This window comes from Pyxicephalus adspersus, chromosome 6 (genome assembly GCF_032062135.1).
Source record: "Pyxicephalus adspersus chromosome 6, UCB_Pads_2.0, whole genome shotgun sequence".
NCBI lineage: Eukaryota > Metazoa > Chordata > Amphibia > Anura > Pyxicephalidae > Pyxicephalus > Pyxicephalus adspersus.
The window spans coordinates 75,385,239-75,412,723 of NC_092863.1; the positions used below are offsets into that span (position 1 = coordinate 75,385,239).

Genomic DNA, 27,485 nt, shown 5'->3' on the forward strand with positions numbered 1-27,485 from the left:
TGTAGAAATGATGAGTATAAATAGGTGTTCTTACACAATATTTTCACAGCCTAATGCAAAAGTCATTTAAATTAATGTTACTCGATAGTTGTTTGCAATTGTAAGGTTGGACTGAAAGTATAAATAGCCGACAGTGCAGTATTAATTATCCAATACCAGTATGATGGAACACAATATATTATCATTGTGTGTAATGCAGAGCCTAATGCTCAATACATTCAGGTTACACTTACTTACTATTGGTATTATATTGGCACTAATTGTGGCTCAGCAGCCAAGAGCACTGGTCATGACTCCCCTCCTCCCTCATTTACAATGTCCCTCCCTCTTTTTTTTTTAAAGATCTTTTTTCCATAATTCCCGCCATCCTCCTTTTCCCAACTACTTTTTATACCTGGATACCTTTTCGGGGTTGCTTAATTGTTTGCATGGCTACATATGTAATGGAAGGACAGATGCATGTTAAGTGTTTTTGCCTTTGATGGTATTTGCAGTATTCTTTTGTAGGACATAATATGTTTTTATTATAATATCAACATTTTTTAATAGAGGAGGAATTCTGTATGAGTAAAAAGAATTGATAGCGTTGAAATAGAAGGCATTGAAATGGAAAATAGCTTTATAATGTAGGAAGAGTGTTTCTTTACATTGCAGGCTTTGTTGATTCTTTTGAATTATTTCACTGTAGTCTTATAGCATTTTTACATGAGATAGTAGGCAGGTAGTAAGACATTTTCCCCACCCGCTACATTTATGACCCCTACTTCTTTTGGGTTTGTACTTTTATTCCTTATGATAACCCAAGCACCCCAAGCTTCTTCCTCCCTTGTTCTTTCACATTATTGTACAACTCCTGCTGTACTTTTCAATTTCTAAACTCCATTCACTTGTCTAACCCTGCTTTTCCTCTTCACCACAGAACATCAATGTTATAGGCAGTACACAAAATAACTCCCTGATGCTGCTTCTATACCATTAGGAAATGTGATGCCTTTTATCAGCTTCCTCTTTAGTACATTCCTGACTGATAAAGATATGGTATATATTATATTATATTTTATTATATACTGTATGTCCACCTTACTAACATGTAAACCTTAAAGCTGAACTCCAGGAATATATTAAAACACACATACAACTCTGTATCCTTTAATTATCAACTGTATTTTTTGCTCCTTCACTATTAGGTCACAGCCTCAGGGAGGGAAGAGACCGGGTGTTGTGCTTTACCTGCAGCAGAGAAAGAAATAGGTCTCCTCTCCTGTTACTTTTAGTTGTGTGGTGGGACAGAGTTGTGTTTTGTGGAAATGAATGATTAATCCAAATCCTTTAGAAGGTAAAACCGCCTATATTACCTTTATTATTAGTAATAATTTTTGTATTCACTCTCCCTAATATCTCTAACACCAACCTTATAGACTACTTAAAGGAAAATTAGTGTCATGTAGCTTGTTTTATCGAGTAGGCCCCAGAGCTATGAAGGCATCATCAAATAGGAGATCAGTCCACAACAGTTCAAAGAAACCCTTGCAATCTCTTGAGGAACCCTCTGGTTGAGAATGGCTTATCTAAATGCTCAACACCTAGTTGTACTTTGCCAATAAGTTCCCTAACAGCACAATCGCAAAGCACATAAAACAAATAAAGGTATCTGGAGTGTGGGAGATTGGGGTAGATTGTTTATTTTTTTCCACTTATAACCACTCTCTACCCTTTACACTACTATTACAACTCATACTGCTTTTACTACTTTTCATGCAGCAGTTTTTGGCACTCTCTCTGGCAATATTAAAATATTTTATTAAAGCAATAAAGTTGGTTATCAGAGCAATTAATCATATCTTGTAGGGTTATCCATAATATAAAGTCATAATATCTGGTGTGAAAAGCCTTACAAGTAGGGAACTAAACTGGCTAAGTTGGTGGTATTTGAGGCTTAGTTCAAGCCTCCTTTAACCCTTCACTTACTTACTAACCATTGCAAAGAAATGTAATGATCCTGTTGTGTTGCACTTTGTATATTCTGCAGGGGCACAGGTATTGTACCTAAATTAAACCCTCAATGGGAATAATAAACGTACCAGTGTCTGTTTACCTCTAGGAAAATAAGGAAAGTAAATCCTTCTTTAGAGTGCATGCACTCTAATGTGGCCCGTTACGTTGTACGACTATTTGTAACGAATTAAACCCGGTTTGCAGCATTGCTCTTATTGACATTTTTATATTGTAATAGTTTAAAGTTCTCAGCTTAGTTCGGTCTGAACATACCTAAGGCAATACATTCTTCTTGGAGAAGGGAGACTTAGAAGATTATAGTCAGACTCTATTAACATTATACTTGAAGAGTTATTTAGCTAAAGAAAACACAATGTATAATGCATCACATAACAGAGCATTATACCCTCTGGTTATATACCAGAATGGCAATCGACAGGAGCCATGTGCTGCATTGAAACGTGGAGCTCAAGCCATTCACAAGTACTTCTGGGTAAAGATAGTGTATGCTGTGTACGGGGCTGCAAAGATGAGCATGGCTGTCCAGTATTGAGCATGAGCTTCCTGAAATAATGCTGCTACTTTCTTCTGACACTGCAAAGCAGTTATGAAATGATACTTTATTTTGACCGAACAGTTCTATTCTAGTGAGCTGTTTTTTTTGTGTGCAAACATTAAGACATGCATTTTAAAAAGTAAAGTAAATGCAATAACGTTGTCTGAGGCCATGCACTGCACGTTGAACAATACAATGTTCTGTACAAGGTGTTCTAAGATAATGAGCTTTATAAATAATCCTACTTCAGTGAAATGCACTGCTTGTTTATATATATATATATATATATATATATATATTGTATGTGGATATACACATAACAAGAATGTGAAGTAAATTATTTTAATAAATTTAAAAAAGTGAGATGTCGTCCTGTAAATGACATATGCCTGGCTGTTCTGCCAACTTGTTGCAGAACTTTCCAAATGGGTAACCTGAAGTAAGAATGCAAGTTACAACTCCTACGACATGTCAAATTATTGACACTTTAGATCACAACATATTAAACACATTTTTTTCTAAACCCTGGTAATTTGTTGTCTGCACCCACAATGTTTTAAAGCGTTTGTCAAGATGTCTCTTTAACACATGCACATTTCCTTTTGTTGTCCCTTTTAACGACATTGGAGATTCATTAATACATAAATGTTGACATGCCCAAAATAAAAGCTGCCATATTTAGGACCAGACCCATTTGTTATCCCCAAATTTACCTGTAAACTTTTTAAAGTACCACCTATGGACAATTTAGGGTACTCTAGTTTCTTGCAATTTTTAGTTCATACACATTTGTAGACTATATGTGAAGTTTTACCAACTTATAGCTAGAATAGTGTGCAGTTCATATTCTGGAGCCCCTACATTAATGGAATAAAATTATAACATACTTTTTAAAAAAATATTAATCCTTTTTTGGCTAATTCTTTTTAAGAAAATGGTAAACCAGTATTTGTTAAGCATTACTACCTACTGGTTTACTACCCCAGTTCATTTAATTATAAGCCGAGTGCTCTTGGTTTTGTCTTTACATGTTTGTTAGAAAATATTCTATTTGTATTTTAGGGTTACTTTTGTATGATGGATGCATAGTCCATAGCGTTTTAAAGGTAAACTCCCAGCATTAGCACTCCCAGCACTCATTTTGCTAGCACCCCACCCTACTTCCATGTGCTTACTTAACTTTACCATGGAAAATGCAGAGTTTTCTTCATTTAACTTCTGCAAAAAATAAAGAGGGCTCACTCCACACCTGAGCAACACGCTCCCAGACTTGTTGAAGGCTGTACACTAAACACCAAGGTATGGTATCTCCTACTTCTACAATAATATTTTCACATATATTCCTGATATGGATAATGGTATTCCTTGGAAATGACAGGACAGTTTTAAAAGCCTCTTAGTAATAGGTGCTTTATAATTAAACATAACATTAAATTCCAAAGCACAGAGGAACAGAAGGAAGTTGTGACACCTGTGAATGTGAACAGAAGGTAGGATTCCTGGAACAAAGAGCCAAGAGGGAAAAGCAATAAAGAAAAATGAAAAGAGCTATTTCTAGAAGTAATCTCCCATCTTCCAGAAAGGCAGAGTGTTTATCTAAAGCAGAACTAATTCATTTTTCATGTATAATGGTCCAAGCTGGACTCGCTGTTTTTACGGGGGAATGGATTTGTAGCTTGCTTCTGTTCAGTTATTGTCTCTTAAAGGAGAACTCTATTATCAGTAAATAAAATAAAAGTAAAATACATTTAAACAATCGGGGAACTCATCAATGTTTAATTTTCGAGATTCTCCTGAAAACGGTTGTCTGAGTTTCTGAATTTGGCAATACTCTACAGATTAGGCAAATTAATTTTGTGAACATTCAGGCATATATCTTAGATTTCTCATTCAATTATCACTGGTGACGTAATATGGAGGTAATAGAGGAGGTGTTCTTTTCTTCTAAAGCGAGATCTGGAATGGCAATGGCCTAAATAATTGCACGGCCTTCCTACAGGCGCCTGAGTGCCAGTCACCACGTCTTATCACTGTTTTATGGGGGGCGAGGGTGAGTCTTGTACTTGCTCCTACAGATGAAAATTATAATTGGAAACAGCTACATAATGGGTTGGCATTGGGATTATTATTTTTATTATTATAATTAATAAACAGAATTTTTAAAGCACCAACATATCACGCAGCGCAGTACATTAAATTGGGGTTCACTTTAAATCCAACGTCTGCTTTTATTTTAAGAATGAATAATCTCTGGTGCTAGATTTTAGATTTTTTTATTAAAATGTCAGGTGGGGAGGGTTCTTGGTGGAGACTTGGTTGTCTTCCAGGGGTGTTTTTCAGCACATAGGTGTCTAGACTTTTACATTAGGTTGTATCTGCAAGCCATCTTGAAGGGAAAAAAAACGATCTGAAGCAGCTGAGTTCATGTTTTCATTCTGTTCCCAGATACTCCCACCTGGAATTCTAGTCGGAGATCTGAAATGAATTATGTTACTAAAACAGCAAGTGCTTACTGGCGATTATAGAGATAATGCTTGTCCAGTTGATGAAATCGCACATATTAGATAAAGTGCCTGTAGATCTTTTACATTTGTAGTTTTCTTAAACCATGTACTTTTTTTGCTGCTATGATGTTTGTATTCTGAATTAGCATTGTTGAGAAAAACCCAACATCCAGAAAAACTGTATTATTTCTACAAGCGGATATTTTGACCAGCAGGAGATGTCACAGTGATCTGCAGTACATTTTCCAGGCAGCTAACTCTGTTTGGTAAAGTCAAATCATGCTGACATTATGTTGCAATCCTTTAGGAATCTTAGGATGACTTTTGACACACATTGGGAAGCTTGTTATTTTAGGGAAGCTTAACCTTTTCCTTCTCGTGTTTATGGTATACAATACTTTTCATTTTTGCCCAGTTTGCAATATGTGTTAGCAACAACAAATCCAGTTTAACTTGGCGACCTCACCTAGAGATTGCCTGGGCAGGCTGCCTTATAGAATTCAAGGTCACTGTCCTCATCTGCAGACAACAGAGAAGGGCCTGTCTGCTTCCTAGAAATGCATGTCAGCCCAGCTTAGTGGGTCAGCTCAGTTCAGAACTTTAACTCTATGAGGTATTAGGGCCATATGGCTGTTTGAGTTTCCTTTGATAAATTCGTTCTTGAAAGCCCACATCTGTTTACAATTTACCTTCCTATATAGATTACCAAATTGAACAGGTCTGTGAACCGGATGAGCAAAGAAACTGATTGCAATGGAGCACTGTCTGGTGTCTGTTCCCGTGAGCTGTTAAAGGCGCCCTGCAAGAAAAAAAAAAACATTTAGCTTTACCAAGTGGATCTACCTGAGCTTGTGTCAGTCTAATCTAGTATGATCCAACTGGACATTAAAATGTCATTTTATATAGACCACTCTTAATGATAGAATTTTGGTTGGAAGAAAAAGAAAAGTAAACGTGAAAATAATACCAAACTTTTCTGCATATGTACATATGTAGTAGTTTTTGTACCTACCAAAGGAGTTGTATTTCTGTCCATCCAGCCCTGAGTTCATTTGTGACTTTTATATCTGCCTGGAGTTCATTTTAACCATAATAGTGCTGGTGGCCTACTGCCACTAACCAAACAGTATTTTCAACTCAAAGATACGATCTTGCACAATTTAGAAGGTATAGGCTGCGCCTACAACTCTGCTGACTTCATGTAACTTTAGCTAGATTGGTGCATCTACATCACAAAACAAGGTAGATTTAGAAATCTGTTGTATTAATGTATCAGTGTTTTGGTTACTGTTTGTCCTTTTATCAGAACCTTCTTTTGTAAACCAGGAATCACCCTCTTCATCCACGCTCCAGGCATCTTTAGAAGATTGCTGTATTTCTGAAAAACAAAAAGAACAGAAAAACTAAAAGATGTTCAGTGTTTAGGAAAACCTTTTTTCTTGATTAAAAATTATACTTCATTGTTAGGCATTAGAAGTTTGTTTTAAGAAGTTTGAATTCAAGAGCTGCATTATAGTTGCATAGTTAAAATAAATTTTATTTTTTACGTGTGTGTGTCTCTGGCTCAAATGCATTAGGGGTTCTACATATAACTAGACTTCAGGAAAGAAATGCTTAAACTTTGAGATATAATCTGATAAATCAATTGAACACAATTTATAGTAAACGTGTACCCACACACACTAGTTCAGCTTTACACATATTCACCAGCCAACATAGCGCTAACATATTACGCATCGCTGTAAATCCTATCCTAAAGTTCCTGCACTCCAGTTATTAGTAGAGCCCCTAATGCATAGATAGTTTCTCACTGTTCCCTAAAACACAATTATTTCACACTTCAAATGTTACATTATTCCTTGTATCCACAGTGTATGCAATATTTGGTAATTCATTTTCTACATTATTCCTTGTATCTAGATGAGTATTCATCCACTGACAGATGTAAAAATGAAACCTGTAGTATGACATGTAATAGGTTTCTTACATCCAACTATATAGGTTTACAATCTAATAATGGACAGAAGTACTTTCCATATAGCAGGATATTTTTTATGGTGTCATATATCATATATCAATGACATAAAATGTATTAGTCCTTATTACAGGTAGCTCATTAAGAGTTGTACGTGCCAGTGTGTAGGAGACCAGTAAGTGCAGTATGTGCTTCTGAACATGCAGGCTGACATGTGTTGAAATGTGCATTGCCTGTAAGTCTATCTCTTCAATTGATGTGCTTCTCATGTATTCAGGAAGTCGTCTAATAGCATTTGGGAGGAGGGGAGCTCATTAGCTTCCTTCCTGAGCAGTGTAATTTTTATTTCCTGCCGTAACAGTGTCCTTCGCCGGAATCTACGACAAAAAGAAAATGCTTGCGTGTGCAAAAACTTTTTCGTTGCTGTTCAACCTTGAATGAGACAAGAGCATTTTTATGTGTTGGAGACATTGCAGAAATTGGCAGGGATGCCAGGTTTTAGATTTGCTAAGTAGGGGCTGGAGAAGTCGTTGTTTAAATTGCTGTGTGCTATTGATTATCTACAGTAGGCTTCTTCGCCTTGTACAGCTTTCCTCCCTCTCATGGGTATTGGATGTTGAGGTCAAGCAGAATTTGAATTCTCATTTTCAGAAGTGTCATCTCCTGAAGGAGCACGGTGAAAGCAGAACAGTATAAAATCAGACCATTTGTCACCCCCAACATCTGGTATAGAGTGATAATTACAGTATATAGGCAAACACACAAGAGCATGGTGACAAGGTATAATAATCCACAATGCATTTACCCTTCTATCCAGTCCAGGTTCATAGAATGCAAACCTAATGACTGGCCTTTGATTATTGAATTTAAATGATGCTGTCCGAGGAGCTTCCTATAGCCTCAAAGCACACATTTTACACCTATAAATGGAAAGCATGCCTATATAGTAATGCATGTGTTACTTTTGGCTTAAAGTGGCTGTCAAAAATGTGGTAATTTGTGCAAGGGACATACAATACAAAATTTATTTTTATATGGTATCATAACACCATATTTTATTCATAATTATGACTGTGATTAATTTACTTGTTTGTTTTAACTATTATTGCAGCCTCCATGCTGTCAAAGATCAAAGAGTTCCTCACAGCAGGCACATGTGGTGTTCAGTTTGCCTACAATGACTTCTGGGAGGGATTGATGGAGACAGGCCATGTCATTCAGCAGGATACTTCACCATTGTAACCAACAAACTGCATGTATCTTTGACTACAATAAGAGGCACTGTACTGGGGAAAACATTTTCTTGTAGACAGAATCATGGTGTGCATGGGCATGCATTCTATGGCACAAATTACTGCAGGATTATAAATTGTGGTCAGTGAAAGAATGTCCTCCTAACATTTGTGGAGAACATATGTGTCCCCTTACATTGGTATTTAATGGAGGAATATCCCCTTCCATTGGTGGTCATTGGAGAAGTGTTCACCCACATTAGAGGTCAGTGGATACATGTCCCTGTATATTGGAGGTTAGTGGATACATGTCCCCTCATATTGGAGGACAGTGGATACATGCTCCCTTTTATTGGAGAACAGTGGATACATGCTCCCTTTTATTGGAGAACAGTGGATACATGCTCCCTTATTTTGGAGGTCAGTGGATTCATGTCCCCTTACATTGGTAGTCAGTGGAGGAATGTCCTTCTAGATTTGTGGTCATTAGGGAAGTGTCTCTTTACATTGGTGGTCGGTTGATACATGTCCCATCAAATTGATGGTCAGTGGATTCATGTCCCCTTACATTGGTGGTCACTGGATTCATGTCCCCTTACATTGGTAGTCAGTGGAGGGGTGTCCTCATAGATTTGTGGTCAGCGGAGCAATGTCCCCTTACATAGGTGTTCAGTGGATATGTGTCACCTTACATTGATGTTCAGTGAAAGAGTGTCCCCCTACTCTGGTAGTTTTGTTCTAGCTTTGCTGCTAGACTTTGGCACTTTATGGTTTATGAAAGCACTGTTGGGATGGGAAACCAATTATAATAGGAGACATTAGGCAGCAGACCCTGGCTACATGCACACATTCACTTATAACAAAGTTAACCGTTTAAAGTAGCTTGTCCTACACAAAGATATTGTATATCAATGTTTTTTTTTTTTATTACCATACCTCCCGATATGTCCTATTTTTTACTATAAATGAGGGGGGGGGAACTGTTGTTGTAACAAGAAACTGCAGACCTTTTACATAGTTTTTCAGTTGTTGAAGTGCAAAGTGTATATTGGCAGTGACAGCCATTGTAATAAGGAACAATGTGCTTTTATAGCCAAGAATGATAAGGGTAATTTTTTGTGCACCTTTTGAAAAATAAAGTGACCATTATTACAAACACTTGAAAAAATGTGTGATGTTATTTCACATCCAGTAATGTTAAACTGGATTTATTGTAAATGAATAGGATATTGTAGCAGAAATTCCATCTGTATAAAATAGAAGTGGAATAAACAGAATTTGTTACAGGTAACCTTTTATTTAGAGAAGGCTAGAAAATACTAGGGTGTTAAATGTTCTAAAATGGATTTCTGTTAATTTGCACTCTGTTCCCATGCCAACATGTTTTTATGCTATTACATTTAAGAAAATGCTTATAATTAGCTGTTGAACGGTAGATAAAATGTAGTAAGGGTAACTGGTGAAAAAAATCCTGTTTGTAATATTCATTCCTTGGATACGTTAATAATTTTTCTCTCTCTACAATATAAGAAATGTATGGGGGGCTTGTAAGCACAATGAATTGTAAAATGCCACATTACATGTAAATATATATGTACAAGTATTTACTCGTTGGTAACAAGCTGTAAAAGAGCTGTAAAACAAACCCTCACTCACCCCTTTAGCTGTATGTGGTGTGAAGTAATTCATACTTAATGAAGATGAAGTTTAGCTTTCAGTTGGCTTCTAAGTGATCAATGGCAAGGCATATAACAATAGTACCAGAAAGTCAGCCGGGGCTGGGCTGGCTTCTTGTCCTGGTAAAAATGTTGTCTATTCACATGAAAGGAGAAGCTGTAATTGCTTCTATCTCTGTATATATGAGTTATCTGTAGTGAGAACAGACACACATACACCTTCCATTGACTTCCAATAAGCCTAAATTTATTCCATGCCTGGTGCAGGAGATTGAAGAGTCTACACATTAGCATCACCCCCAAACGTAAGAAAACAGCGGTGCTTGCAGACATATGGCTGCGTTTTTAATTTAAAATATTCTCCCACATTTTAAAGCAGAATGGTGTGCTTTACACATGTTCCATCAACTGTTCTTGCTTCTGGACTCTAAAGCAAGTAAAGCCTATTTTATTTTAACAATAAGGGGCAGGGGAATGTCTACATGGGCTCCGCACCACCTGCATGTTATGAATGTATGCAGTACGCTCCTGTGTCTTGTGGATAGTATATCTGCACCCCATTTCAAATAGGGCCAAAGTATTTAATTTAGAGGTCCGAACAATATTCTTATTAGTTTGTTATAGAAAAGTTTTTGCTCAAATGAGTTATTCTGTTCAAACTTGTTTCTTGGCTGTACATGGAGGTGACATTGCCAGGGAGGATAAATTTCACAGTGGACACTTGGATTCTCCGGTAATGACAGTGAGGCCAGTTAGCTGTAGCTCTTTATTTTCTTTCATTTTTTTGGCGTTCTATTTATAGTTTGAAGTAATAAATAAAATTTCTTCAGGCTGCATCCCAACACTGCAGCCAGGAGTTCTGCAGAGTTATCACTACAATAAATCTAGCCAGTGCTTTTCTACTTACATACATGAACACATTTGTCTGCAGGGACATGTCTTCCTGTGGAGGCATATAGTATAGGTTTCTATAATAACACTATGATAACTGTGAGGTTTGGCTGGTGTGCCCAATAACAAGCACAAAAAAATGGTTGCAGTTTAGGTCTAACTTGAAGAATCTTCCACTTTTGACACTACAGAGCTTAGGGGAAATATCCCCAATGTCAGTGATTTTCCTTCTGCATACTGTCCCCAAAAATAATCTTTTTTACAATCTGGTAATGATAGAGTACCTATCAGGTTTTTATTATAGTCTCCATTACAGAAAATGTCCTAATATTTGCTTTGGATGAAATAAACAGAAACATGGCTGTTCTGCTGTCACTGGGATAGGATTTAAGGTAACTTATTCCTAAGTGGGTCAAGGCCTCTAATGGAAACCCACCAGATGTCCTATCCCCTGATAAAGAACTAAGTACCACTCCACAAGTTTAAGTGGTTGAACCCAAGGGGGGAATTGCTGGCATATCCATCCATTAAAAAATATAATTATAAAATATGTTTTTTTCAAAGTATCACAAAAACTGTACACTAAGATATTTTGTGATAAAAGGAATCCAACAAAACAGCTTGAAATTACAACATAGATTATATAAAATAGGCTATCAGAAATCTTTATTTAGTCCCGACGCGTTTCACGGCTACAACTGTTTTTCAGGGGATTTATTGATAGCAGAAAAACATGTACAGCTGTCCGAAGACTGTTTTAAACTGAACACGCCACTATAAACAATTCTTACAAAATTTAAGTTTCATATCCATCATCCATTGATAATCAATAAATACATTATCATATAACATTTTACCCAAGCTGATAATGAAATCCATATCCAAAACTACACACAAGACAGCATCATATAAAACATTGAAATGATGTCAACGATATCAGGTCTGAATGATGTCCTACCGCCACCTGTCAAAAACTGCAAAAAAAATTATCTAAGCTGGTTTTGAGATAAGAAACTTTTGTTGAGAGCAGTGAATAGGCTACTCTTACGGACTGCCTTCTTCTGAACAAGTTGATTTGCTGGTAGTCCTACTGATCCAGTGGCTTCAGTTAGTTCTTTTACTGATACAGTGCAAGAGAAGATTACAAGACAATTTTTAGATGCAATTATATAAAGCACTAAGCCTAAAATTACAGGCTGTATAAACCGCCCTGTACTAAAAGTCAGGAGCGAAAAAATTAGCTTCACGCCACAAGAGTCCAAATAGATTTTTTTGTTCCATCAAATAGCCAACACGTTTCAGATGTCACATCTCAAAACAGATTCTAGATAATTGACAGCTTTAGTAAATTGAGCCACAGATTTTGGGTCATTATTTAGATAATACATTGGGATGATGGAAAGATCCTGTTTCCTGTCTTTCTGTTTCTGACACAGAGCAGTTTTTTTCAGATCAGAAGTTCTAACTTGTGGCATCAGTGACTCATAGGATACTGAAACAAGAGATGGACAGTTATCTAGCATTTTGTGGAGGTCACCAGTAGCAGTTCCCATATTTTTTTTCAGTGCAAATTTCTTTTAATTCCATGCTTGCTTAATCATTAGCACTTCATGTAGATGAGAATCATCAAGCTGTCAGTAAAAGCTTCATTGACTTGTGTTGAAGTTAGTTAGCTGCTGTCTCTCTATCTTGTCACCAGTGTAAATAACCCCCCTACCCATACAGGGATTAAAAGATTAGTATTCTCTGCATCCTCTGCAGGTTCTGATGTTAACTTGATCATTAGGAGATGATGAGATTGGAAATTGAAGCAGCAAATGTCTCATACAGTTTAATTCTACTTGTATGTTATTTAGTTTTATATTTAGTAGCTAGGCAATCAATATTCCCCATAGCTTGGTCAATATGCACCCCGTGTTTTAATCTATTCTGCATCTTGCATATATTTTGTTCAGCTCACTTCCCTCTTCCTTTAGCAGAGTGCAGTGTAAATTCCATCTTGTTTTCTTGGTCTGTGAGGTTGTTACAGGCTTGTTTCTCATTCAGGTCCTTGTACTAAATCATTACTGCCGTGTGAAGCCAACTGTATCACATTTTCATTGAGTTATTTATCAAGCTATCTAGAACCAGAAATGCAAAAACATTTCCTCCATTCCATCCAGTTGATGTTAATGTTATAAGTCAGGCCGAACGCTGTGAAACACTCGAATTCTTGCTCCTGTCTTTCAGCTGTGTGTAAACACAACCTTTCTCTTTGTTATTAAAGTTATTGTTGTTGCCGCTGTACACTTGAGCCTCCCAATGTCAGTCTTGTCTGTTCTCCAAGCTCAGAGGAATGTGGAGATAATAGGAATTCCTGCATTCGATTAGGCCATTTCCATGTGAGACATCCATCAGATACAGAGCTGTCAGGGGACCTGTGGTTCTGAAACCCACACCTAGAATGCCAGTGGTGGACGTTTTACATCACAATTTATTGATAAATAAATCGATCCAAATTACAAGCCAGTCTATATAAAACAAATAATAATAACCCTGACAGTTTTGTTTTTATTGTGCCGGGTCTATATCCAGATTAAAGATGCAGTCATGCTTTTAGATATGTGTTGCTTGGCCTCGTTAAGGGGATATTTTTGGTATTATTACACAATATGTATATAGTGCCAACAGGTTACGTAGCGCTGTACTAAAGTCCCTGATCATGTCACTAGCTGTCCCTCAAAGGGGCTCACAATCTAATGTCCCTACCATAGTCATATATCATTAATACAGTCTAAGGTATTTTTTGGGGGGGAGACAATTAACAACTGCATGTTTTTGGGATGTGGGAGGAAACCGGAGTACGAAAGGAAACCCATGCAAACACAGGGAGAATCTGCAAACTCCATGCATAAAGTGCCCTGGCAGAGATTGGAACCTGGAACCTAGCGCTGCAAAGGCTAGAGTGCTAACCTCTGAGGTTGATTAGAAGAACATGCAAAAGATATTTTTGATGCAAATAGCTCCATCATCAGTTGTGGAGATTTAAAAGGTGATAGATTAGAAAAGACAGGGAACAATAAACTTTAAAGATGAATACATGTGTTTAAATTATTTACAATCCAGGGGTAGTATATGAAATGACAGAGCATGGCTTGTCAAATGATGGAGAAAGAAGCTTTGCAGAGTCATTGACTAAAGAGTGTCACCAGATCACAATATAGACTTACCAACTATAGAATTACTAACTTACTAACAAGCAATATCTAGGAATACGTGTAAATGGTTTCAATTGACACAATTCCAGATGTGCTTGTTTTTAAAGAAGATTTACAATTTAGGGCTACCCATAGCCAAGAAATAGTTGATGCTCAACCCAGGCAAGTAGGGTTGGGTCGTAAAATTATTGTTTATTGTGGCTTTTGTGGTCCTCACGCCACAAATGATTGGGATGGTGTAGGTCGCTGAGTGGTATCTCAAGTAACATTTTTTTGGAAGTTCTTGGTGTCCTAAGAAAAAGCCGGAGCCTGTGAAAAACCATGCAACATTTTGTTGCAAATTATCGACAGAACACCCAAGTATTATTATCATTTTCTGCTGCTTTCACATATATATCTAGACAAACTCACACCTAAAGATACTCTAAGGGTGCTGGATTTTTTATTACAGGAGTTTAAAACAGTTATAATACCCTTAAACACAATGAACAGCAGAGGGCTATTTAGAAGGGTTAACATTCTAAGCCTGTGCATGTTCTGGTTGGACTGCTGAACCTCTTTGCAAATAATATGTCGCTGATTCCTATGAAAGCTTCCACTCACTGTTCTATCATCTATATTCCACACCCTGAAAATGTAGGCAGGAAAAAAATAAAACGAGCAGTATTCTTCTTACCCTATCCTTTTCTAAATGGCATCAAATATTTCTAGGGAATAACAGCTGCTTTAGGTGGACCTTGCTTTTCACTGCTAGGTCTGCTATGAAATAATTTGCATTTGTTCGCCCAAATACACCCAAATATAATGGCAAATGTAGTTTGGTAAACGTGCCTATAGTTTCAGCTTTTTCAGATATGTCCCCAAATGATTAGGAATATTTCACATTAAAAAAATAATGGCTTCTGAACTTTTTTGGCAGCAGGAACTCTGTTCTCTTGTATAATTAAAAAGTAAGTTTAAAAGTTATTACCTTTTTAGGATTCCCATTTATTTCAGAAGTGTGGCCCTGTACCATACAGGAGGAGGTGAGCTTTGGGTGCCGTTAGTTTTTAGATTCTAGGGGTGTGGTTCCTCCTTCTGCTCACTGTTGATCTTGGCCTATATTTGTCTGTTGCTTTATCTCAGCCACCCTGAACAACAATAAGTTAATAAATGCAAATATATTTCTGAAAATATTCACTGTGCATAATAATTGGCATCACTGTTTTAGTTGTTGAAAAATGAGCATAAAAGCTAATAGTATATTGAATGGGATTTACATTTCTGGGAGCAGTTAACACTTTATTTAAGTGCTTTATTTACAACATTTACATACTGCTTTTTGCACTGCATATGTACAGGAAGCAAAACATAGCAAGGCACATATGCAAAGGAAAACAATCTGTGTTATTCAGTAATGTGAGAGATTGCGAAATGATTGGAACCAGCCTATCAGATTTCATTTGTCATCTGTTGTGAGCAGTTTGAATAATGGAGGAGTTGTGAAAAGTTCACAATAAATGGAAAAATACCTTGTGGAAAACTCTTGTCCTACTGAATAACTTTTATCATGTATCATCATGCAATAATAAAAAAAAGGTGTCGGTTTTCAAATGAAACCAAGGGCAAAAGTCATCTGATGTTACTTTAGTGTGGTCAGTGCACATCTTTTGTACAGCTCCTACCCTATTGCACAAGCAGAGGGGCTTTATCTGCAGGGACCTCATCAGCAATTAGATAAAGTTTGTAGTCAATCTAGAGGTAGGCATTTTCTCTATTACTGAACACTGTACAGATTCACTTACATTTTTCTTCATTATCGTTAAATTAATTTTTTCTGATTATCAGTTTTTTTATATTGATCCTGTCAGTGAAGCTCCCCTCATTCATCTTCCTGTAATAGTGACAACACTGCTTCACTGCTCCTGAATTCAGAGCAGCATTGTCATCCTTATCTATCCTGTGCTTGTTTAGGTTATAGTGGGATGATTGGCTATTGTGGCTATTTACATTGGCACTGCCAATACACAACTGTATTTACATATAACATATTAATAGTTATTTATATAATATCAAATGTAAGCCTTTTAACTGCAAAAAATAGAAGCCAAATTGAACTTTTAGCTTAAAATTCCAAATCCACTGTTCAATTTTCTCCTAAATATTACCTTTATGGGATGCAGAGATACAGACAGTTGAGATTTTGAAGCACATCTGGATTTTATCTGTAAAAGCTTGACCAGCCTCTCTAACAGTTTGAGAGGTTTCTATATTTAAAGGGGGTTTGGAGGGACTAGCTTAAGTCAATTTTGACTCTAGGCCTGATTTATTAAAGCTCTTCAAGGCTGGAGAGGATACATTTTCATCAGTGAAGCTGGGCGATCCAGCAAACCTTGAATGTATTTCTTCAACGTCATTTGCTATTTACTAGCAAATGTTTTGAATCCTAGACTAGATCCATTTCAGGTTTTCTGGATCGCCCAGCTTCACTAATGAAAGTGTAACCTCTCCAGGCTTGAAGAATAAAACCGACCCAATATTTCTGGATCCATGGATTGTTTTGGCATAAGATTTAAACTAAACATATCTCTTCCTGTACATTTTTCCATCGTATGTGGAGTTTAATTATCCATCCTTTTAAAAGGTTTTACAATAAATTACAAATACCAGTCACTCCAAGCTATGTCCTGATTGCACCTTTTGTGTTTAAAAAAACGTGTGAGTTTTTCCAACATTAAAACATTTACTTTATTGTGCTCATCCACTAGATGTGTCAGTGACCATTCGTGATTGATTACAGTAAACACTGCCAAGTATAAAAACAATTCTATGGGCAATTATGGATGATTATTATTTTACATAGAATTGGGAATTTTTCCCTTATTATAAAATAAATTCCAGGGTAATGTTTTATTCCAGTTTTCAATTGTCTGCGTGCAGCCATTGATATTTTCAGCCATCGCCTGTGACGGGGACAAGCTAGCTACAAGCTAAAAAATCCAAGTGCATATTCGTGCATGATGAAAGTCAGACTTTGCTGCTGATATTGTTTTTTTCCAGCTAACCCCAAGTAGATAAACTGTGTCTTGCGGTTTCCGAGAAAAGTAGGAATATGTCAGTTAGTCTCCAGCAGAGTTTATGCCCTGTCCCTTTGACAACAAAGGAGGTTTTTTGACAGCTTTCATAATATGCATGAAAACAGAAGTTCAGAGCGACATCTAATGGAGTGTATTAGAATTATGCTTATACACAGCTATGTCCTTTGCTGCATTAACAGTTGAGCTTTACCATTTCTGTGAATCTGACATCTGTACTGTGGAAAGCCTGGATTTTTTGTTGGTATATATGTATTGTAGGATTTTATTTGTATCCATATGTACTTCATGTTTCTATTATTATTATGACAATAATAGTAATAATAACTTGTGTATTGAAAGAACAATTCACATAAATTGTTTATTCCAAATATAGACAGCCTACAGCTGAATGTTTGGCAGGGTTTTCTAGCATTTATGCTGGATTCCCGTTGTGAATTTCTCTCTAACTGGGTGTTTGGCACCTTCTAACCTGGAAGTCACCTGCCATTGGTCAGTACACTCAAGAATAAAAGAAAAGATGGTATAATATTACCCAAATCAACCAATACCATTTCAGCGGTCATTGTATTTCTACACAGATGGTGAAAGCTGAGACCTGACTGGTTGCTCTAGACATCACCTTCACTTTCCATCAGCGTTTGTGCTGTCAGCCAGGTTTATTACTTTCCTGATTGCTTTTCCTGATTACTCATTTGTCTTTGGAAGGAGCCCCTCTGCTTTGTATGTGATCACCAGGACAAGCAGCACATGGAACCATATGTTGTTCTGGGGTGATACAGTTTAAATTTATTACTATTGGTGTAATTATTTTGATTACTATTGGTGTAATTGTAAGATGGAATATGACAGTACAGAAGTAATACATTCTAAGTTTTTGCTTTTACACAAACAGGAATCAATTGTTGGTTTGTTTAACCATTTTTTCAGTGTTTATTTGTTGCATTAGAAAATTAAAAATTAAATTATGGTAGGGGAATATAAAACAAGGTTCTTCTTCTCCGGGATTTTGGAAAATTGTATTATATGCAGATGACAGTAATTCCCACACCTGGTGGAAAGCTGGATGTTCATCAAATTTTAGTTAACCTTTTTTTTTTTTTTTTTAAATGTTCGGTTATGATTTAAGGGTATTTCATTGCTAAATACAAATTTGCTCCTGCATTCAACCCTGTTAACTGGCAGAAGATATTTTACTTTATCTGCAAGTAACCTGGCCCTGGGTTTTTTTCTGTATGCATTGATCAGCCAAAAACATTAAAAGTATGGACAGGCAAAGTGAATACCAATGATTATCTATTTTCATTGGCATGTGTACAGGGCATGGATGTGTTAGGCAACAAGTGAACTCTTCAAGTTGATGTGTTTAAAAACAGGGGAAATGGGCAAGCAGAAGCATCTGAGCAGCTCTAACAATATCCCATACAATTGGGTTAAGTCATCTCCAAAACAGCAGGTCTTTTGTAGTGTTTCCGGTTTGCAGTGGTTAGTACCTACTAAAATTGCTGAAAATATTAATGCTGTCCAAAAAAGAACAAACGGTATGGAACTACATTACTCCCAATGTCTATGCTAACCCCTGCCCACTTCTAAAAACATCATCAAGGGGCACAAGTGTTAGAGTTACTTAATTTACCTGGGCAGTAAGAGATTTATGCTTAATTTACCTGGGCAGCAAGATGCGTTATGGGAAGAAGGCAAGCCTGCACAGCTAGTATGACTTAAAGAACCCGCTTCTAACATCTTGGTGCCAGATTTTACAGGACTCCCTCGGGTGCTATGGAGTCCATGTGGACTAGTTTATGTAGTACAAGAGGGATCTACACAATAATATTCTGGTCTTTTATTATTTAGGTTAATCAATGTATATCCCCATTGTGGGTGCTTCTTTGGATTAAATCATGGTACATACCGAACTGAGGCTCCTTTATTTTTGGTTTTATTACAATATATATGTGTATTTTATTTTATTTTTTTTTTCATGGGGTATACCTGTATTTAGAGTGTAATACACTGCAATGATTGGGCTCATCATGCCTAACTATAGAGAAGGATCTTTTTTTAGTTCTGCACAGGGCTTGGTACCACTTGCCCTTCCTGTTCTTTCTTCTATCTCCTTTATGAGGGCTTCTGTTCTAAATATCTAAAGCCACACAGTCAAAACATGGATGGCATTGCAGAGCCTGTTCCTACTGACTGACCACAAAATGAAATAATGACTTCTCTGTGGATATCCATGTATTGGTTGGTTTTATTCAATACACCTCCAACCTCTGTGCTAATTGAACTTTCAGTGGAAGCTGAGGAATGTGAACCCTCTTTTTTATCCTTGTATGTGAGGTCATAGAATATTGCCATCATAGACATCTTGCCATCCAGGATACAATCTATGCATTTCTCTGTTAAAAATACACACATTGAATATATGCCACAGGCAGCAGGGTAGAGGAGCTTTGGAATCTGTTGACTGGTTTTCTGCAGTGTTCTACGTCTACACTATGAATAGCCTGGTTAAGATGCCGTATCTTCATTCCACTCCATTCCACTCAATTCTTCATTCCACTCCATTCCTCATTCCTTTCTATTACCAAACATTTACATCAATTCCACTCCATTCCTCATTCTACTCTATTACCAAACATGCATTCAGCTTGATTCATCCAATGAATGATATGTTCTCTCTGCTTACAGCTTCATATAGATGTCCAGTTACAAACTAGTGGTCAACAATTGTAGAACTTTTTATAAAAAAAATAATAACAGTGACAATAAACCGTGCGTAGACCATTATAGTAAAGCTGGTCATGTACCTTTGGCAGTCATAATAAATTCTTTCAGACAAACTCAGAATATATTATAAAAAACTATTGTATCCCTATGATTATTTCCTTGTACAGTTAGGTGTTTGACAAATCTAGTTTTTTAGGGTACATACAGGAATTGTGATTTTCCTAAAGTAAGTCTTTAAAATGATTATATTCAATCCACAATGAACAAGCATGTTTAGTTTTTCTCAGTTTCCTGCTAGACAATGCAGCTGAATGTAGATTCTGTGTATCAGGCGAGCCGTGTTCATAAGCTGTTTGCAGGATGAATGGACTTTGCAAGGTAAAGCTTACTTTATTCTACACAATCCCTGTGAATCCCTGGAGACAGAGCCTGGAGATGGCACCTAATTGATTGTAATCCTCCCTATAACAACCCAGTTGATAAGTTCTGGCCTTTGTTTAGACTCCGATTGGTAAGGCTAGCTGTTTCCAGAGCTTAGAAAGATATAGGAAAGATATATGTTGGTTTAGAAACACTGTAACTATTCTCTTCTAACATTTTTATGTAGTACCAATGTCCACATGTTTACTGTTCTGCCCATGTTGATCTCAGAGTGTAATTTTAATAATTCCTGCAACATTTATTTGGAAATAAAATAGAGACCTTTCATTTAGATTGTGACTTGCTAAGATCTGAACTCTAAATGTTGGTGCTACAAGACAAGGTGTCTATGTTCTTTAAGGTCCCAAAGATAGCATATTTAACATATATATATATATATGTATTGAGATATATATATATATATATATATATATATATATATATATATATAAATTATATGCTTATAATATAATATGCTAATAATTAATTACCACAGTAGTTTACACTATATACTGTAGTACACATAGATCATTTGAGACATGGGCTCTGATTTAATAAAGCTCTCTTAGGCTGGAGAGGATACACTTGGAAAAGATTTCTTCGAAGTAATTTGCTATTTGCTAGCAAATGTTTTGGTTCCTTAACCAGATCCATTCCGGAGTTGTTGGATCACCCAGCTTCACTGAAGAAAGTGTATCCTTGGCGAGCTTTAATAAACCAGGTCATTGAGAGTTGGGTCTGACTGATAAGAGGTCCCAGTTTAGTCTGGTTAGGGGCTACTTGATGCTCAGCCCAGCCATAGAAACAATCTGCAGCATATCCAATTCTGAACTAGACCGAGAGAAGAGGGAGTATATGGTGAGCCTGATGCCCAGAATATGAGCAATCTGTTCTCTATAGTCATTCTAAATAAGTACATCCACAAAGAAAAGAGCATTTTATTACCGTCGTATAACTATATTAAACTTTGAATGGTGGAATTGTTTTTGTCAGCACTTGTAATGAGTTCTATTTTATAAAACGTTCGCTAGACAATGGGAAGACATCAGTGAAAACATAGCAGTGCCACTCACCTATTGAAACCTCATTAGTATAATGACTTCTTGATGTTCCATCAATGTGCTTTATTTATAAAATATTGAGCTAATTAAATTGTCTATAATATAAAAGGGAAGGTGGGGAGGATGCTGAATTACAGGTGTAGCAAACAAAACCATTGATAATTGCACCAATAAATTTTATGTGTTGTGCTCTGTGCGCCAGAGATATGCAGTGTCAGCCATTAACGTTCACGCTGTGCCAAGTAATGTCATTAAAAATATATCGTACTGTTCTGTTTTTATTTATCTGTCGTTCTCCCCATCTTCATGTTGCCATTTCATTGACTGATGTGTTCTCAGCACTAAGCCTCGGATTGAAGAAAAGACAGGTTTTGTTTTTTGTATAAGATAAACATTGGATTGGGTGAATCATACCTGGCCAGGAAAGCGTGTTAATGCCAACCTGCAGATATGCCATACTCGCAGGGCCAGCCTGAGCATAAAGCATGGAAGGTGCCAGACTTTGTACATCAGGTGGCTTTAGCTTTATATTGGAGTGTTATGCTGCGTACACACGGCAAATTTTTCTCGTCCGATAATCGGTATCGGCCAATTATCGGGCGAAAATCTGCCGTGTGTACAGTCGGTCGTCGTCCATCGTCCGACGACCCTCCTGGCGGATCCATGGACGATGGACGACGACCGATCCTAATGAAAGGGAAGGGGAGAGCGCGCAGCAGGGTGCCGCTCCGTCGCTCTCCCCCTCCCCTCTCCATAGAACATGAACGGTGCTGTATGTACAGCATCGTTCATGCATCGTGCAGTCTTTTCTCGTTGGAAAGGATCGTGAAAGATCCTTTCCAACGAGAAAAATTGCAGGTGTGTACGCAGCTTAACTTGTGTAATATGCTTCCAGATAGGCCATACATGTTCAGAAGTTATTGCACCTCTACTAATTGTTCATTTTGTGTCACCTGTGTGGTCAGTACACCTGTGTGTACGCAGCCCAAGAAATAAATTACCCCCCATCTTGCATGTCTGGAAAAGGAAGCAAAGGGAAATCTCACCAATGGGCCACAAAGACCTAAAAATAATCTGACCAGTTTTGTAACCTTCGTACTCTATTGGTTAAAATCTGTTAAAAATATCATTCAGGTCTTTAGAGAACCCCTTCTAAAATTATCCACAAGTCACAGTACATTAGTGTGGTGGTCAGTGGGAAGAATCTATTTTACATTGCTGGAAAATGGTAAAAATGTCCCCTATATAGATAGCCAGAAAGATTATTGGTGTCACTTGACACTGACCTGAGAGGCACAAACTGCTGATTTCTCAAGGAACCCCAGCAGCCTCTAAAGGAACCTTGGTTGAGAAACATTGCTCCAAGTGATGTGTCTCCAGCCATGATCACATGGTCTGCCAATCAGAAATAGGATTTCACTGATCTGCTTCTAGGTCATGCAAGGACTACCAAGGTCATTTTAATGAGCACTATTCCCCTATAATATTTTATACCCTGCATTGGTCAACAGCATGACCTGTAGACCACCTATTCTTGGAATAAGTGTCTTATAAAATCGCATTATATGTGGAAACATTTTGATACCACTTTGTGTGTGTTATTAGCACGGTTATATTTATATCTTGTTACAGCCTTCCAGCTCTCTCATAGGTACATGAAAACCTTGTGTAGTTAACCCTTGCCTCCTCATTACTTAGCGTGCCTTAGCTCTCAGCATGCAGTGCCAGCTAATAGAAGCTTGATCCTTCTGGCTTTTTCCTCTACACAGCATAAGCCCACGTGTGCTTGAGAAAAGCCCTGGAGGGATCAGTGATTCCTATTTGTCTTCCAAGTAAGCTCTCTCAGGAATGCAGACATCCTTGGTGAAATATAGCAAAGGGAGACGTAAAATGGTTAACTTTGCACAGTCTTTTCAAATGAATACACTGCCAATGTAACTGTGTATGAGCAAGACAAAAAAAAAAACCTTTAAAAATATACTTACACATAATGATATAAAAACTGGAGCTTTATTCTTTCTAAAAGAGAATAAAATCTAGGAAAATTAGATTTTTATGATTTTTATTTGCGTTTTTGTTTACCATAACAGATTTTGATATTCGTGTTTGTCAAGATTATAGGCAGTCATTTTATATGATTCCTAGGCATCCAAATAGGTATTTTAAAACTAAACTCCAGACAAATCACTAAATGTACAGTTAAAATACATATACTTACTATGTTTTGCTTGCTAAACGATTTGTAATTTTGTTTGGACAGGTTTTTAAATCTGGTGTCTCTCCAACAACATAAGCCAGATCAGTGCATCTCTCCAGTGGGGCAAAGCGGTATATTTTAGGCACAACTTCTCATCAGCCTGCTGATTGGACAGTGGAGGAACTAGCGATGTGGTCTTCGTTCTGCTCTCTACTCCTACCAGCAAATTTCTGTTGCTAAACTTGGGCTATGTTCACACATCAGATGATTCACACATCAGATGACTATCGGACGAGAATCTGACATGTGTACAGGACTCGTCCATCATCATTCATGGATCCATCCTGGTAGATCCACGAGTGATCGTAATACAAGTGAAGGGGAGAGAGCACAGTGAGGTGCCACTCCGTTGTTCTCCTCTCTCCATGGAGCAGAAAAGCACTGTATGTACAGCACTTGTTCATGCATCTTTCAGTCTTTTGTCCCTGGAAAGGATCTTGATAGATCTTTTCCAACAACAAAAATCCAATGTGTGTACTTAGCGCTACTCAACAAAGTAATGCTGTGGAGCCTCACTTAAAATGCTGCTTCTGTTTTTTTCCAGCCCAAGTCAATCTATACAGGGATGTTTTGTAATAAATCCATAACATGATTAATGGGTGTTTTTAGATCTTCCTAAAGATCAGATTTAACAGCCAGATTCCTACAAATGAAAAGACAAAAGGAAGAAAAAAAGTTTTGTTTATTGAAAACACAGTTGAAATCTCTTGCTTCCTCCAATTTTTGTTTCATTGTTTTAGTTTAGAGGACTGTCAGGAAATGTCACTAACACTTCTGTAACTTTCCCATTCATATTATCCGACGTGACAGCAGGACATGTGGCTGGAAAGTGATGACATTTCCAAGATCATGCATCTTTTTTTTTCAGTTAACAGCAGTTAAGTAGAAGGACAGTCAGTCACTCTATTTATGAAAATGTTTGGCAGAAAAAGGCTCTTTGATGCTCAGAACAACCAACAATTAGATTTGTTTTTTTTTTTAATTGACAAGGGAAACCTATCTGTTTCAGTTCTGATTTATTGATGTGGATCACTACTATAAGGAGAAAATCAGTGACTCAATCACCAGTTATTCACTTTCAGTTACGTTTTCAACAAAACCTTTATTATGTACATTTTAAAAAGAAATGATTTGTTTGGTATCGGCTTTTTGTAATCCTAGTAGAGCTCTGACTGTGAGAGGAAGTGTCAGTACTGGAAGCCAATCCTATGTGTCACAGTGCTCATTTCCTGCTGGTGCTGCTTTCCCTTCACCGTCAGTCACAGGCTGGGGCATGGAAGTAAGCTAACTTTATAGCCTAACCTTTGCTAAATAATAGTTGGGATCACCTTTCTAGGTCTTCTGTTTGGCATGCGGTGTAACTCTCGGGAATAGAAATGCAGAGCCTTTGACAGATAAAACAGATCTCACATAGGTATTCTATTCGAGTATCAAGCTGTCTAAAGTTTGTGTTTTGGGCAGCATGGTGGCTCAGTGGTTAGCACTCTGGCCATTGTAGCGCTGGGTGCCAGGTTGGAATCCCAGCGAGGTCACTATCTGCATGGAGTTTGCATATTCTCCCTGTGTTTGCGTGGATTTCCTCCAACATTTCAAAATTGGCTTTCCCCTCAAATTGACCTTGGACTATATTAATGACACATTAATATTGTGAGCCCCTATGAGGGACACCTAGTGACATGACTATGGACTTTGTACAGCGCTGCATAATATGTTGGTGCTATAGAAATACTGTGTAATAATAAGTCTTCATGTTCTAGACCACATACATTTTTGGGTTAAATATGAGAACCAGTCCAAAGCGTCAACATTAACAGGAGTTATGAGAATTGCAATGAACTCCTGTCTAGCTATTGCAGAGGATATATACGGTATAATTATTCCTGGCAAATCTTCAGGGGAGAGAAATAAATGGCTGCCCTGCCCACCCTTTCCTTTGTGTCAATCGACCTCCTGCACTCACTACATCTACCCAGTGACTTGTAGTTCTGAGTAAAATGTCTTTTATACATAATGAGATTTCCTTTGAGAATTCCTTTATATTTGATATTATTTGTAGTTGCAATACATCCCTGATTTCAAAACAGTTTCAAGCTTCATATTTGTTACTGGAATTGACATCTGCTGCTATATATTAGACATTCCAGTGGTTTTAAGATCTTACAACTGCCTATGACGTCAGCAAAAGCTTTACCTCCATATTGAGACTCATGTCCTATTTCGTATTCTTCTTCTATTACAAGGACACAAGGCATGAAGGGGTTTGAAGTGACTCTAGCATAATAAACATTTGAGGGCCAATATGGACATCTCCTTTAAAAATGTTCGTTTTCTGGCTGTCATAATGATGCTTTAGTTGATGACTTCCTAAATCAATGGCCCTAGACATAACTAGAGATGAGGAGTTCTAACACTTTCTAAAACTCATTTACAGCATTCTTGTAACACAGAATTGTATTGAGGTCGGGCACCTAGAAAGAAGCCAGCAATGCCAGCCCCTATACTTTTCTCAATTTAAAGATTTCAGTGGTTCCTCATTCTACAATAGCCTACATTTCCTTTTAATTAGTGCAGCGTATGTTAGACAAAATTGTAAAACTTAGAAATGCCAATCAGGAAACACAAACTCATTCTATAAAGTTTATCTTAGAAGGTTAGATATTCCCTTAGGTTGTTTATGCAATTCATTTATTTAGTGCAAGAAAATTTCCAAAGAGCACATAGAACCATTCACATCAGTGCATCCCCTGAAGGAGCTCACAGTCTAGTGTCCCTGCCACAGTCATACGCACAAATGCATACATTTGGGTGGAAGCTAATTAACGTAGTCTTCATGTGTCTGTCATTCATTTTCTTAGTATGTCAGAGTATAGATGAGGATGTTGCTGCCTGCATTGTAAGCTGGTTTGTTCTTGTAAAATAACCCGGTCTTTATATAAGCCAGGCTAATGGCTACATTTTGCTTTTTTTACAGAGTGCTGCGGCTGCACCCAGTCCCGTGCTAGGAAAGATGCCCCCAGGGGATGGAATGCCAGTGGGCCCGGTTCCTCCAGGATTCTTTCAGGTATGAACAGACTAAACATCAACACATACAGAATGTGAACTGAAAACATCATGTTCGTTATCAGCCATGTGCTGTACTTTGTATTGTTACATTTCTGTAAATGAATTACATTTTTGGTATATTATTTCCATCTGTTTTAGAATTCTTACATGGCACTCCGCTTGACATCTAATCCATTCAGGTCTGAATTTCAGAAGGACAGCATGTTTCTTTTTCGTGATAGAGGCTAACCATAATAATGGTGTAAAATTGGGTCAAACATTTTAAGTGAGATTATTTTCTTACAATAGCTATTTTTATAGTACGGCTTTGGATGTATGTACATTTCCGTAGGTGTTCTGACCTGCACGGGGCTGATCAAGGCTTGTGTCGCTCAGTGTTAGTTATGGGCCTTTATATTAAACGAATAAGTCTCTGAAGATCTATCTCAATGGCTGGTTCTATAGATGCCAGTCAATTCACGTACACATGAAGTGCAACAACAAGTTGCAAATTCAAGCTGCAACGGGCACTAATAATTTTTTGAGGGGAGTAATGAAAGGTTATAGACACAGCCACAGAGCCAGCTCATGGCACACACAGACAATACAGGAAAAGAAGTTTCGCATTCAGCCTGGTCCATCATAGCTCTTAAAGAGGAACTAAACTCAAAATCCCCCAAAACACAAAAAATACACCTGCCTTCAATCTCGCAGGTTAGTCGGATCCATCTAGAGGTCTCTTTCCGCGTCGTCCCATCATCTCTCTTTGGGCCAGCGCTCCAGGGGCCGCCATCTTGCCTTTATTTCGGGGTTCTTCTTCCTATGTCACCCAACCCAGGCGCAAGATCGGGTGATGTAGGTTAGAAAAAACTTGC

At 37.4% G+C, this 27,485-nt stretch overlaps 1 protein-coding gene across 1 annotated transcript in view; it reads left to right on the plus strand.

Annotated features, from left to right (window-relative positions):
• The window catches only part of SSBP2 (single stranded DNA binding protein 2), a 114,359-nt gene that overhangs the window by 63,631 nt on the left and 23,243 nt on the right, over positions 1 to 27,485 (plus strand). The window contains exon 5 of the mRNA XM_072416204.1: positions 26,540 to 26,629. Within this exon, the coding sequence (XP_072272305.1) occupies positions 26,540 to 26,629 (90 nt within the window). The remainder of the gene's footprint in view (positions 1 to 26,539; positions 26,630 to 27,485) is intronic.